The 12,635-nt window shown below is 46.7% G+C and overlaps 1 protein-coding gene and 1 pseudogene across 2 annotated transcripts; both read right to left on the bottom strand.

Moving 5' to 3' along the window:
* Positions 1-790: 790 nt before the first annotated feature.
* On the bottom strand, positions 791-8,127 carry RSPH4A (radial spoke head component 4A). Of its 2 annotated transcripts, XM_087817166.1 has the most exons (7): positions 7,495-8,127; positions 7,089-7,218; positions 5,981-6,215; positions 4,906-5,643; positions 3,654-3,801; positions 2,970-3,087; positions 791-1,580 (listed from the first exon to the last, which is right to left on the bottom strand). In XM_087817166.1, the coding sequence occupies exons 1-7, from the start codon at positions 8,072-8,074 to the stop codon at positions 1,346-1,348; spliced, it is 2,184 nt and encodes a 727-aa protein (XP_087673292.1). In that variant the 5' UTR covers positions 8,075-8,127; the 3' UTR covers positions 791-1,345. The 2 variants fall into 2 exon arrangements, with proteins under 2 accessions (XP_087673292.1, XP_087673293.1); XM_087817167.1 differs by lacking the exon at positions 3,654-3,801 and having other exon boundaries at positions 1,490-1,580; positions 7,089-7,176; positions 7,486-8,127.
* Positions 8,128-11,452: 3,325 nt separating this feature from the next.
* On the bottom strand, positions 11,453-11,890 carry LOC148093116 (transmembrane protein 230 pseudogene; annotated as a pseudogene).
* Positions 11,891-12,635: the final 745 nt, after the last annotated feature.

The raw sequence follows: 12,635 nt of genomic DNA, 5'->3' as shown, positions 1-12,635 counted from the left end.
TGCTATACCACAAAAAACGTACTTGAATGAAGTTTTATAAATATTAACTCCATCAAATACGGAAAGTCGCATGCCAAGAATGAATAATACTGCCAATTGGAAAATTCTGGAAATCCTCCTTTCTGATACTTTGTCCCTCGGGTTTCTACTTCATGCCCCCCTGCAGTTACCCTTTCATGCCCTCGTGGCCTCTTACCTAGTTTACACGATAACCTGCCAACCGGGCTCCCTGTCTTGATCCTCTGTGGGTCCTTTTGTACACTGAAGCCAAGCGTTCACTACAAAAGTGACGTCTCACTTCCCAGTTGAGTCCTGTTCCTTGTTCATGGGTAGATGCAGACATCCCACACCATCTGGGCCCCACTAACGCCTCCAGGCTCCTCTCTCACCCTCAGGAGCCCACTCTTTTTAGCCCAGAGTCCTTTGCCAAAATACAGTTGGTGCGGCCTAGGACCTCTTTACCTTTAGCTCCCCTCAGAAGTGCTTCCTGAACTGCTCGCGTCTAAACAGCGGCACCTTCTAGGTGTCTGATACTCAAGTGTTTGTAGATGGGTGACGTGCGAGCCGCCAGCAAGTGGCCTCGGTGCCTGGCGCGTGCAGTGCTTAATCCTCTAGTAAGTGAAGACACAGCTGTGGAGAAGCAGCGGTGGAGAAGATTAGGCTGAGACCTGGCTATCCCAGCTAGCCATCTCTGCAAGCCCGTTTCTATAGGGTGAAAGATGTTAAGTAACAAGTAAAGAGGTTAAAAACGGAGTCTTTGAGTGGGCAATGGAATTAGAAACTCTCCCTTGACACTCAAAAAATATTGAACTGCCCAAGAAGCTTTTGTGGGCTATATATTTCCTTTTTCTTTTTTAAATATGTCTTTATTGATTTCAGAGAGAGGAAAGGAGAGGGAGAGAGAGAGACAGAAACATAATGATGAGAGAGTCCTCGATCAAGCCCACAACCAGGCATGTGCCCTGACCGGGAATTGAACCCTGATCGCCTGGATCCCAGGTCGATGCTCAACCGCTGAGCCACACCCGGCGGGGCGGGTTATATATTTTCATGTTTGCCATATTAGAAGTTAAACCTTAGACGTGGGGAAAAAAAATACAGAAACACATATTCCATTACTTGTAGCTATCAGAACAGTGAAGCAGAACATGTCAGTCAGCCTCTGGAAAACCCACTGAGCATCTTCCTATAAGCACACACGAACAGTTCCAAATGTGAAATCCCCAGCCTGATGTTCTCATATACAGTTAGGCCCACGTAAGTGGTACGTAGGCATTGGTCGCGTGGAAGGCGGCGGTTTTGCTTTAGCATACGTGCCGCTGGAGCAAGCCGCCGGTTTTGCTCCTCAGTCACGGTCCTCTTCCTCCTCTTCGTCTTCATCGGTTCCCTCGTTCTCCTCGGCCGGGAGGACAGCTGCTTGAGCAGCCCTGAAAGCCTGCTCTTCTTCCACACTGGGGTCATCCATTTCTGTGACTTCTGGTCCGCTGGGGTATTCTTCACAAATTGGTGGTGGAGCTGGGGGTGTATAGCTGTCTGGGCTGTATTTATGACCCCAGCCTATGTAGAGATTTTCAAACTTTCTATATTTAAAAAAAAAATGTAGATGATCATTATATAATTTTTCAGTACAAAAAGTTGACCTTCCTCTCCTGTAATGATAAAGTACTTAAAGTATCACAGTCCCATAATTTTAAAACAATACATTTAAAATTCATTAGAGGTGAAATACCCCTAAATGATTCCCCTAGCACAGGGCTTTCTATGATCCAAGCTGCTTAAGCTGGTTAAGAAAACCACAGGGTTAGACCCTGTCAAGATGTACCCAAACCACAGCCTTTGATCATTTAATTACTTTCAGAAAGAAAAATAATAATAATAATAAAAAAGTTACCACCTTCATTAGAGTTAGAAAGAATTAAAAAGTTTCCAAACTAGCAAGCACTTGGCTGCAGGAGGAGTGGGCTTGTGGTTAAAGACCTGGCCTACGTCACAGGAAAACTGCCCTGTCCACACCAGATTTGGTGCCCAGGCAGCACGCTGCAGTCTCTGAGGGGAGCTGCAGTCAAGGACTCTGGTCTCTGGCCTGTCATGCTCTTCACATGTTTCCATTCCTAGCTCAGGTGCCTTCACTCCTAGGTCTCTTTCTGAGACCTTCGGTAGAAGGTCTTTGGGTGTCGCTACCAAGGCCTCCTTATGGGGCTTGGGGGAGAGAAGGGGAAACCTTAAAGAAACTTTTCCCCACTCAGTATCCAGTACTCTTCCCTAGCTCTCCTCCACTTGCCCTGGCCCTCTGGTCCATAAAGCTGCAAGAGCCTTATGATGGGGACTCTTATCAGTGAGACGACCCCACGCCTGTGCTGATCCATCTGACCTTCCACCATTGTGCCACTTCATGGGGAAAAATGGAACAGGGAGCGGGAGAGGGAATCAGTGCTTTTGCTTTCATTTTTGGCTTGTTGCTTTAATGACTATTCTGACATTTAGCAGCTCAGCCTCTCTTCAGCTCAGCTGAACTTCTGACCCTGGGTTATTAGATAAGAAATGGAAGCATAAGACTCAAGGAAGTGAGGGATAAAAGGGCATTTAGTAGCCTCTAGATCCTAATTCTCTTGACAATGATAGCCTAAATAATACATATTTTTAATTATCTTTAATCAAGATGTCCAACAAAAATAATGGGAGATTTAAACTAATTCAAACACTGCTTAGAATTACTTCAATTAAATGAATGCCAATTATTCAAACAACTATAGAAGAAAAGCCATATTTAGCTTCATTAATTAATTTGGATGAAAAGGCAGAAGTCTAAATTAATCTAAATTTGATGCTTTACTGTATAATACAAATGTTTGGCTAAATCTTGCTAAAATTGAGTTAAAATAATATTAACTTAAGATTCCAGTGATACTTTATACTTTCCAGAACTTAAATAATCACAATAAAAACTTTGAAAGTTGTCAGATACTTACTTGCCATTGCAAAAGGCGTATGCCCCAGGCCAGAGGTTGGATCTGAGGACAGCAATAGCATATTGAGGGATGAGATTTGAAGAGAGTCGTGTTGTCCAAGGCGGTGTATTCTGCATCTCTGTACATCAATGAAAAATTCAAAAGCTTAACTCCTGCTTGACATAAAAAGAAAGGTTAAAACATCAGCAGCTAACATAAAACCAAGGCGGAATTTTATGAACACTATGGAATAATGAAATTTGGATATTTATACACTGTATAATGATGTCCTGTGTTTATGGTCATCTGTGTATGGCCTGCAGAATGCAAGACATAAATGATGCACAAGGTCACTCTCAGCATTTCAGTAAGAGCTGCAACCAACCTATACTTCCTACCTGAGTGCTACTTCTTCTTCTGTCAGAGAAAGTTGGTGGTTTGGCCAACAACATGTTTCATACCCCACCATATACTACAGTGAGTGTGTGTTTAGATATATAGATTTAGTATATATGCATAGTATATACATGTATACGACATACAAAATATATAGGACATTATTTCTACTATACATTTAATATGCTATATACATAGTATATGTGTATATAGTATCAAATATACAGAGTATATGTGTACATCATGTACATATATGTACATATATATAGTAATATTGCATAGTATACATATACATTTGTGTAAAATTACCTAAATCTTCGGAGATTGGTGTCAAGAGAGGAGGCCCCACTTCCTGTTCTATGTAGTCAGGCTCTTCTTCTTTTTCTTCTTCTGCCTTTTCTTCATCTTCTTCTTCCTCTTCACTTTTTGGTATGGGGTTGAACCAATTACAGCGACCCTGAGCATGAATATTGCAAGGCGAGGGCCTTAGGATATCCGAGTATGCATTTGGAGTGAAGCAATTATCCACACAAGGTTCTGCTCCGCTCTGTGGGAATCTAATCATTCATTCACTCATTCATTCACTCATTCAACATACATTTACCAAGTACTGTTATGATCTAGGTTTTTGCCTAAGCGAAAGGTTGTACTAGTTATTTCAAGAATTTGCCAACTTCTTGAAGTTACAGAACATTTATATTTTAAAATTAGCAGTGCCTTAATAAAAATAAGTTAATGACGCATTTTACTAATTTGTAATCAATAATTTATAAGGAAGAGATAAGGCACTATTATTAATAAAAATTAAATAAGATTAGCTATGGAGGTTCTAATTTCTGATCTAATTAACTTATCTAAAGATATATAAGAATATCTCATATGTGGGTCCAAGTATAACGAAGATTTTCTACCTGCAGACGAGGCACTATAGCAGAGTGATTAAAAGGATGAACTCTGGATCCATTGTGTCTACTCACATCTGACCCTGTTGCTTGTTAGCCATAGTACTCCTTTTACATTTCCTAAACTGTCTCAATCCCCTCATCTGTAAAATAAGGATAATATTAGTTTTTATACAGTGATGAGTATTAAGTGAGGTAATGCATATAAAGTGCTATTACAAGCACCTAGCCGAATACGTGCTATACAACTGCTACTTAAAACTGTTTGATTGTTTTTATTTTTATTATAATCTTTTATTGTTCTCGGCATAAAATCCCCATGTATTACAGAAACACAATAAAGGAACAGCTCCCTGAATTAGTGCACCCGTCTATATTTAACAAATAAAAAACAGTTTCACAACGCACATAAATCTAAATCCTGATGTAACTTGCCAAATACTTCATTGAAATAATTGTCTTATTTCTGTTTGGAAATAGAACTCTGTTGGAAGACCCCAGGTCTATACTAGTTGGCAATTATATAGTACCCTGTGTTTTTGCTTGATTTTTCAATGGTCTCTTTCTCTGTCTAGAGTCTGAATACACGTGTGCACTGTTGACTGAATTTAGGAAACATGTGCCGATCGGCTGGTAGACTGAGAACCGCAAAGCCCTACCTGAGGGAGAATATGTTGTGCGTGGTGAACCCAGTTGGACAGGGACTCCACTAGATCAACCACCTGGATGCCTTCAAAATCAGGGTTTTCTTCAAAGCTCTCTCGCCCGCCTTCTGACTCTTCCTCTTCCTCTCCTTCCTCTTCACCGAACTGATAGAATCCAAGAGGGCTGACATGGGTCCCTGCTGAAATTCTGGCAATTTGCGCTCGCAAGTAATTACTCTCATTTCCTGGGAAAGGTGGGTAGCTTATGATGGGAGTATCCAATCGCCCAGTGAAAAATTTCTTGATTTTTCTGGCAGTAACAATTTGTGCGGGCGTAACTGATGGTAACCTCACCCACGCTCGTCCTGGTTCATTGCAAACAAAGTAGACGTATTTGTTGGCACCTGTCCTGCTTTCCTCTTTTGGTATGGGCTGTGGGGCCTTGTAAGAGGGCCTTGGCGACTCCCCCTCGCCGCCCTCTTCACCTTCGCTCTCCCCGTCGCCCCTCTCTTCACTCACATCTTCCTCTTCCACCTCCTCTTCCTCTCCCTCGCGAAACTCCACTTCAGCTACAATATAATTCATTTCCAGGCCCAAGATCTTGCCCCAGAAGCGGCACCTCTGGATGGGGTGGGTGTCGGTAAGTTGCTTGAGGGCAAGAAATATGCGGTAAGTCTCATCTGTGCCCAAACCAACTCCAGCTTGTTCAAAATAAAACGCTGATTCCATTACATTTGGGAGAGGGTTTTCTGCCTGGGAAGACAAGCGCTGAGGTTAACGTGTTATCCGTAAGGAGAACTGCTTGCTTCCTGTTTCCCTTTTAAGCACTTGGGAATATAAAAGATGAAGAGACCACTTTCTCTGATATGAACACCTCAACCCCACACACGTGTCATAGCCAAGCCTGTGAAATATTAAGCCACAAATGTGAAAAAATAAACTTGAAACAAGGAAATGAGTGGTGCGAAGTGAGGTCGAAAGTACTACCTAGCAAGCTGTAAGAGACTGTCGATTTGAATCTAAAGCAACACCCACTCACCTCAAATAAAACCTTAAGACTGAATTATTCAGATTTACAGTAGTGACTTACTATTTCATCTTCCAGCTCTTGGTCAGCTCCTTCCAAATTTCCCTGGAGAAAAAGAGCCTTTTGCTTCTCTGCTATTTCATATGTTGAAAGCATCTCATTCTCATTGTGGAGTGTATCCAATTTTTTACTAAAATGTACCATCTTCACATCTCGGCTAATGTTTTCGATGATGTCCACAGCATTTTCAGGACGCTCATCGAAGATCTTGGTCAGCATATTAGAGAGATGATCGTATCTACATGAAAAGAGAAAATCCAGGTCATACCCATGTCAAAAGGGAGGACATGTATTAAGATAACAACAAACAAAAACAAAAACCTAATTTGGGCGATGTAAAAACAGAATGCGAAATATATAATGTACACAAACACAAAGCAGTGCAGTCACGACCTCAGAAAGGCCCCCTCTCACTGAGGGAGGAATGGTTTTCCAGGATGGCCTGAGGACAAAGTGGTTTCAAATTATTTCTTGAGAGGAATGATATATGTGGGACACAGCAACCAAAGGCTCTCAGGTAGGACTTAGCAACTATATTAGAGTGACCTGAAGTAGACTTACCTCACTGGGGCAGTAGTTATCATTGAACTAATTATTAGAGATGAACTTGGAGAGATACAATTCTTATCTGTCACAGAGGAAATTTACACAAGTTTCCTTATTGGACAGAGGAGTTTCTATTTAACCTGAGAGCACGTTGACAGACAATTCAGTTCTTAAGTAGTAACTTCACATTATCAGCCACGGAAGCACTGGAAGGCTTACATTAGAGCCACCTGTAAGCCTCTAATCCCTGGCAGAAACTTACTTTTCACAAGCATCTTGAAGAGACGCTCAGACTTCACTATATCTCCACGGTGTCTTTCAAACCCAAGTCTCCATAATTCCTAGGTCTTGCTTCTCTATGCCAAGGGTGCTTAAAGAAGCTAGAAGAAGCCCCACCAATGACCTATTTGGAGTCCTGTGAGGCAAAGGCTTATTAAGCCACTAACTCACTCATACTCATACAGACTTTCAAATATAATTCCATTCACCCATAGAAACTCACACAGAGATACCCACACCCCCTTTTCTTTGTCATACTCCCCCCCCACCCCCAGCCAGGACTTACAGATTTAAGCCCGACTCGCTGCTGCTCCTCAGTAAGTAAGCCTTAGCGTTCCGAATGGCGATCTCAAGCACGCTGGGGGCCACTTCAGGCTCAGGCTCAGGCTCCGGCTCGGGCTCGGGCTCGGGCTCAGCCTCAGGCCCAGGCCCAGGCTCAGGCTCAGGCTCGGGCTCGGGCTCGGGCTCGGGCTCGGGCTCGGGCTCGGGCTCAGCCTCAGGCCCAGGCTCAGGCTCAGGCTCAGGCTCAGGCCTAGGCTCAGGCCCAGGCCCAGGCCCAGGCTCAGCTTCAGGCCCAGGCTCAGGCCCAGGCTCAGGCTCAGGCTCAGGCCCAGGCTCAGGCTCAGCTTCAGGCCCAGGCTCAGGCTCAGGCCCAGGCTCAGGCTCAGGCCCAGGCTCAGGCCCAGGCCCAGGCTCAGGCTCATCCGGGTCGTAGCTCGCGTTCGCGTCTCCCTCCTGCAGGGTGTCAGCTCTCCGCGCGCTCGGTTGAGAGTTGTTACAGCTCACGTCCTTCGGCTCCCGCTGCTGACTGTCGGTTTGCTGAAACTGTTGCAAGGCGGCCCCCTTTGATCGGCCCGGTTCAGGAGGAGCCGATTCTGCTCCCCCAGACGGCTGTCTCAGGCGGTCGGGGGGAGGCCTCCCGGCGTCAGGGGTCGCACTGGTGGTCTTGTCTGTCCGCCCTGGCGCGGCCGGGTCCTGCCCCGACAGAGCCAGAGGAGGAGTGGAGGGGGGCTGCTGAGGGGGCGAAGGCGCGCATGACGCACCCGGTTCTGGGAGGCCACCCACGGGCGTGCTGCCTCGACACTGAGGGCTCCGAGGTGGGCAGCTCCGGGGCTGGGGTCCAGCGTGCGGCCGCTGCTCCGACGCCGGGGGTTCCGATGACCCCGGCTGAGGATCTTGGGATGAAGCTGCCATCATTTCTTCCCATGGCTCCCCTCGTCCCCCCGATGGCTGGTGTTCTCTTTCTTGCTTCGGGGCAGTCGAGCCTTCCATGGCAGGAGTCCAGGGAAACGACGTGCGGATGGCGGGGGCCGGCGCAGGACGCCCGCTTTGCGGGGTTGGCGGAGCGACTTCTGGGGGCTGGTTGCTCCGCACGCGGCAGCGTCCTGTCTCCATAGCAACCCCGGGCAGGGTTCCCGCGGGAGAAACCAGACGCGCACGTCGGTTGCCGGGATTCTCAGGGAGGAGACCAAGACAGAAGGAAATCTAGCTCGGAGATTTGGCGAAGCCTCTGCCCCTCTTCTAGCTCAGCCAATCCCACCTGCGGGCGCCGGCGGGCTGGAAACCTGAGGGGGGCGGGACCGCGGCGCCAGAGGAGGAGGAGCCGTGGAGGGCGCGTGCGTGCGTGCGTGCGTGCGTGCGTGTGTGTGTGTGTGTGTGAGCGTGTGTGAGAGCGTGTGTGTGTGCGTGTGTGTGTGTGAGTGTGTGAGGGCGTGTGTGTGTGCGTGTGTGAGTGTGTGAGGGCGTGTGTGAGAGCGTGTGTGTGTGCGTGTGTGAGTGTGTGAGGGCGTGTGTGTGTGCGTGTGTGAGTGTGTGAGAGCGTGTGCGTGTGTGAGTGTGTGAGGGCGTGTGTGTGCGTGTGTGTGTGAGCGTGTGTGTGTGTGTGTGAGTGTGTGAGAGCGTGTGTGTGCGTGTGTGTGAGAGCGTGTGTGTGTGCGTGTGTGTGTGAGCGTGTGTGAGAGCGTGTGTGTGCGTGTGTGTGTGCGTGTGTGTGTGTGAGTGTGTGAGAGCGTGTGCGTGTGCGTGTGTGACAGAGAAAGCCAGGCAAAGAGGGAGAGTGAGGGGGGCCGGGAGGAGGGGCAGGGGGAGGGAAACACTCGTAGGTCTGTGCGCAGTACCTGCGCCCTGCCCTCACCCACACGTCTGCTACACTGCGGGCCTTTACTCTGGTGCGGACTATTCATCTGTGATGAGCTTAAGCCATGTCAGAACCCAGAATCACTGTGCTAACAACCAGCAAGTTTCTTGAAAAGCAGCTGACTAAGGAGGGTGTGGAGTCCATCGTGAAACAGGCTTTTAAAAACATTGAAAGAAGACCTTACAGCAAAATGTGACATTGTGGCCTACACCAAAAGCTTTTTCCGACAAGGTATCAGAGCAGTCTGAAATATTTTTCTCTGTAGATGGGATGTGCCCTGGTGAGCCAGTTAACTGTGATTCGACAACTGTCAGGCACTGCTTAGAAACCTAATTGTTTCAAAAGGATGTTCTAGCAAGTTGGTCTAAACCTTCATATCAAAGGAAAATCGAAATATATATAATTTATAATTCAATAAGAGTTGATAGGTATGTGTCCTGGTTAACTAAAAATTTAAAGTTAACATACACACTGTATACCATGTCTGGAATGAAAACAATGCTTGGATTTAATATCCTCTGTAGTATGATGATGCTATGACACTCTTTTTTGCCTTTATTTGTCTAACTGTTCTCTTTGTGATAAGGACCATCTCTGAACTAAAGTTTATACTGTTGACCTTATTTGGATTTTCGATTCCTGAATTTACCTTCCTTAACTAACATTGCACAGATTTACTGTTTTATATATGCAAAAGACACGTCTTTGACATGCCCAAGTCACTTTTAATGCTAATTATTCGTATTGATGTTGTGGTGGACTTTTTACCAGTTACTTTTCCAATGGACTTTCCATGTAGCCTGTGGTTTCTTATAAAAGGGTGGATATGATGATGGTACCAGAGCCTAGATGAGGTACAGCTCATATTATCCCTGGTCATTTATTACAATTTGATAGATCACAAACTAATATTTAGACACATCACTTTCCCCCCATTCATTATGAGTATGGGCACATAATATAGCACTGATGGAAGACAACCAAATTGTTTTTTCTTTTTTTTTTTTATCTTGGGTACATTTTGTTTATCAGCCTAAGGATAACACACTTGAGGGTATCTTTCTTCTCCTTTATAAATTGCCAATATTCTCTCCCAGATGTGTATTCTTTATCGTTTACAGATCTGTCTATATTTCTTATCTACAACACTTCAGAAAGCATTTCTTTTTATAGGATGATATCCTTTATTCTAGAAAATACTACTGTTTTATCAATTATAACCTTTAATCTGGAGCCAGAGCCTTAACTGTAGATATATCCCACATTCAGTCCTTTTGTCTAGATCCTTCCTCACCCCGATCACAGCCAGATTTATCATGAAACTGATGAGACTTAAGCTTCAGGGCCCCAGCCTTGTACAGGCCTCTTTCTATGCCCTGCACTTAATTTCATATTTTTTTTCTCATGAAACTCCCCCAAATTATATAAGCTTTGCCTCCTGGATCTGCCTTATTCTTATATAGGACTCAACAGGAAAAGGCTCATATAAATAAAAAACAATCCAGTTTCCTGATCTGATCTGAGATTATAACAGTGCATGCAGATGAGCAGTCTAATTCTCTCTGTTAACTTTCAGTGAATGTATGCAATTCACTATGGTTTTAGTTAATTTTAAGTGCAGTCTTCTACAGAAGCCTATTTCGCAGTGAGAAATTAACACTTTAGGGAACATCTATGTGCCACATTGTTGATATAAAATACTTTGACCCCTATTAAAACCCCCAAAAGTAGAAATTACGGCCTCAAACTCGGTCTGAGAGTACTAAAATAATTTGCCGAAGCTTATACAGCTAGAAAGTTTGCATCTGGGATTTAAAACCAGTTCTCACTTAAAAAGCTCATGGAGCCATCACACAATACAACTGTAGAGCTCTTTTTATTTTTCCTAAATTGATATGTGATTTTATCAAGATCACCCATAGAATACAAAGTTAGAGGTAAGTGTGGGGGATAAGAGACTGAAAAATTTTCTAAACTACTTAGTAATATGAAATTAGAAATGCTGCATTTTCCCATTTGCCACAAGATAAAATTATCAATGAGGACTATTTAAATGAAATGTTCCCCTCTAAATACGGTGGAGGAGGCAACATTTTGTTTTACAATGTAACTTTTCACTTTCCCATACCATTAATATTGCTAGTCTTCCATTTTTCATATTCATGTGGAAAAATCTGCCAAAGGGTTTAGCCAGGGCCAGGAAAATAAAAACAGAGCACGTCCTGGCTTCCTGTTTGTCTAATTACAATCTCAGTTAGCATTCTGGGTACGATTTCTAAAATCCTGCCATAGTTTTGCTAAGTAGCTGCAAAGCTGCAGAATTCCTCAGTCTCTGGGCATAGATTCCCGCAGCCTCTGCCAAACGTCTTAAAGCTCCGCTCGGCTCCGCCTGACTCTTCCGCTGGATGCCAGGCTGGGGGCGGGGCGGGGGGGGGGGAAGAGGGGCAGGGTTGTGAGGGGGCGGGGTTGTGAGGGGGCGGGGTTGTGGGCGGGGCTGTGCGCCGGGGGCGGGGCTAGTCGCCACAGTCCGGAAGGTCTTGGAAGGAGTAGCCGCTGCAGCCTCGCTGGGCTCTGCAGGCCACGAGCAGGTGGTAAAAGCCCGGCAGCAACACCAGGACGCCGACAATCAGAATGGCGACGGCCCGGGCGGGTCCTACTTTGCTGACGCAGCCCCCGAGCAGGAGGCAGCCGGTGAGCAGGAGAAGGGCGCCGAGCAGAAACTGCAGGGTGGCGCAGCCGACGGCCTTGTAAGGAATCCTGGTGGGGCTTTTCTTGAACTTGAGTGAGTGAGACCTGTCCCCGCCCGGGCGTCTTTTGGATCTGGAGCAGCCTTCGGCGGGCGCCGTTTCCTTCCGACAGTCGGTGTGTCCGCCGTCACTGCTGGGGAGCACGGAGTATTTCACTTTGCTGCTGGGGCCCCCGGCGGCCGCGCAGGTGCGAGCGGGCCCCATAACCCGCAGACGGGTGCGCAGCTCGCCCGCAGCCGCCGTGGGCGCAGGGGCCGGGGCCGCGCGCCCACCCAACGGCTTTCGGACCCGCGCGGGGTTCTCAGCATCTCCCCTTCACCCGCCCCTCACCCCCCGGTTAGCTCCTTCTGTGAGGATGCCTCGCTTGTTTCGGAATCCCTCTTTTATGGGGAGAAGTTGCGGTTATTTAGCTGGATGGTACATGGGTTCTTTCTGCTCTACTTAGGCGCTTCTAGTAAACTCCCAGACTTCTTTACCATTGATACTTAGGTTGAATAGTTGCATTTATTCGATTTCGTTCAATTTCATAGGCTTTCCTTTCCCTCTAACATTCCATGAGCACCCGCCACCCTTGCCCCCTCCTCCTCCCCGGCCCAGCACGCAGCGCGCGGAGCTACCTGCCTCCCGCAGGGGGAGCCACGCTGAGCGGGGGCCCGGCTCTGCTCCTCGGGGTGCGGGCTTGGTCGCCGCGCGCATCCAGGAGGCACTGCCTCGGTCAAATGGGCAGCGTGCCACGTGCTCTGCAGGATCACGGGGAATATTAGCTGAACTAGGCATGCAGGCCGCCTTGCTTATAGCCTCCGTGCAACTTCAAGGCATTTCTTTCCTGTTGGGGGCTCACTTTATAGACAACAGCTTTCCTGCAAGTCATACCGTCTGAACAGTGAGTTGGCTGTCTTGTGGGAGTCCGGGCTCTCACTGAGGTCACGTGACCATTCGGCCTGTTGGT

The sequence above is a fragment of the Miniopterus natalensis genome, chromosome 5 (assembly GCF_054644295.1).
Source record: "Miniopterus natalensis isolate mMinNat1 chromosome 5, mMinNat1.hap1, whole genome shotgun sequence".
In the NCBI taxonomy this organism is placed as follows: domain Eukaryota; kingdom Metazoa; phylum Chordata; class Mammalia; order Chiroptera; family Miniopteridae; genus Miniopterus; species Miniopterus natalensis.
Note: the sequence above shows the minus strand (reverse complement) of the source record. Positions and strands in the feature narration are given on the sequence as shown.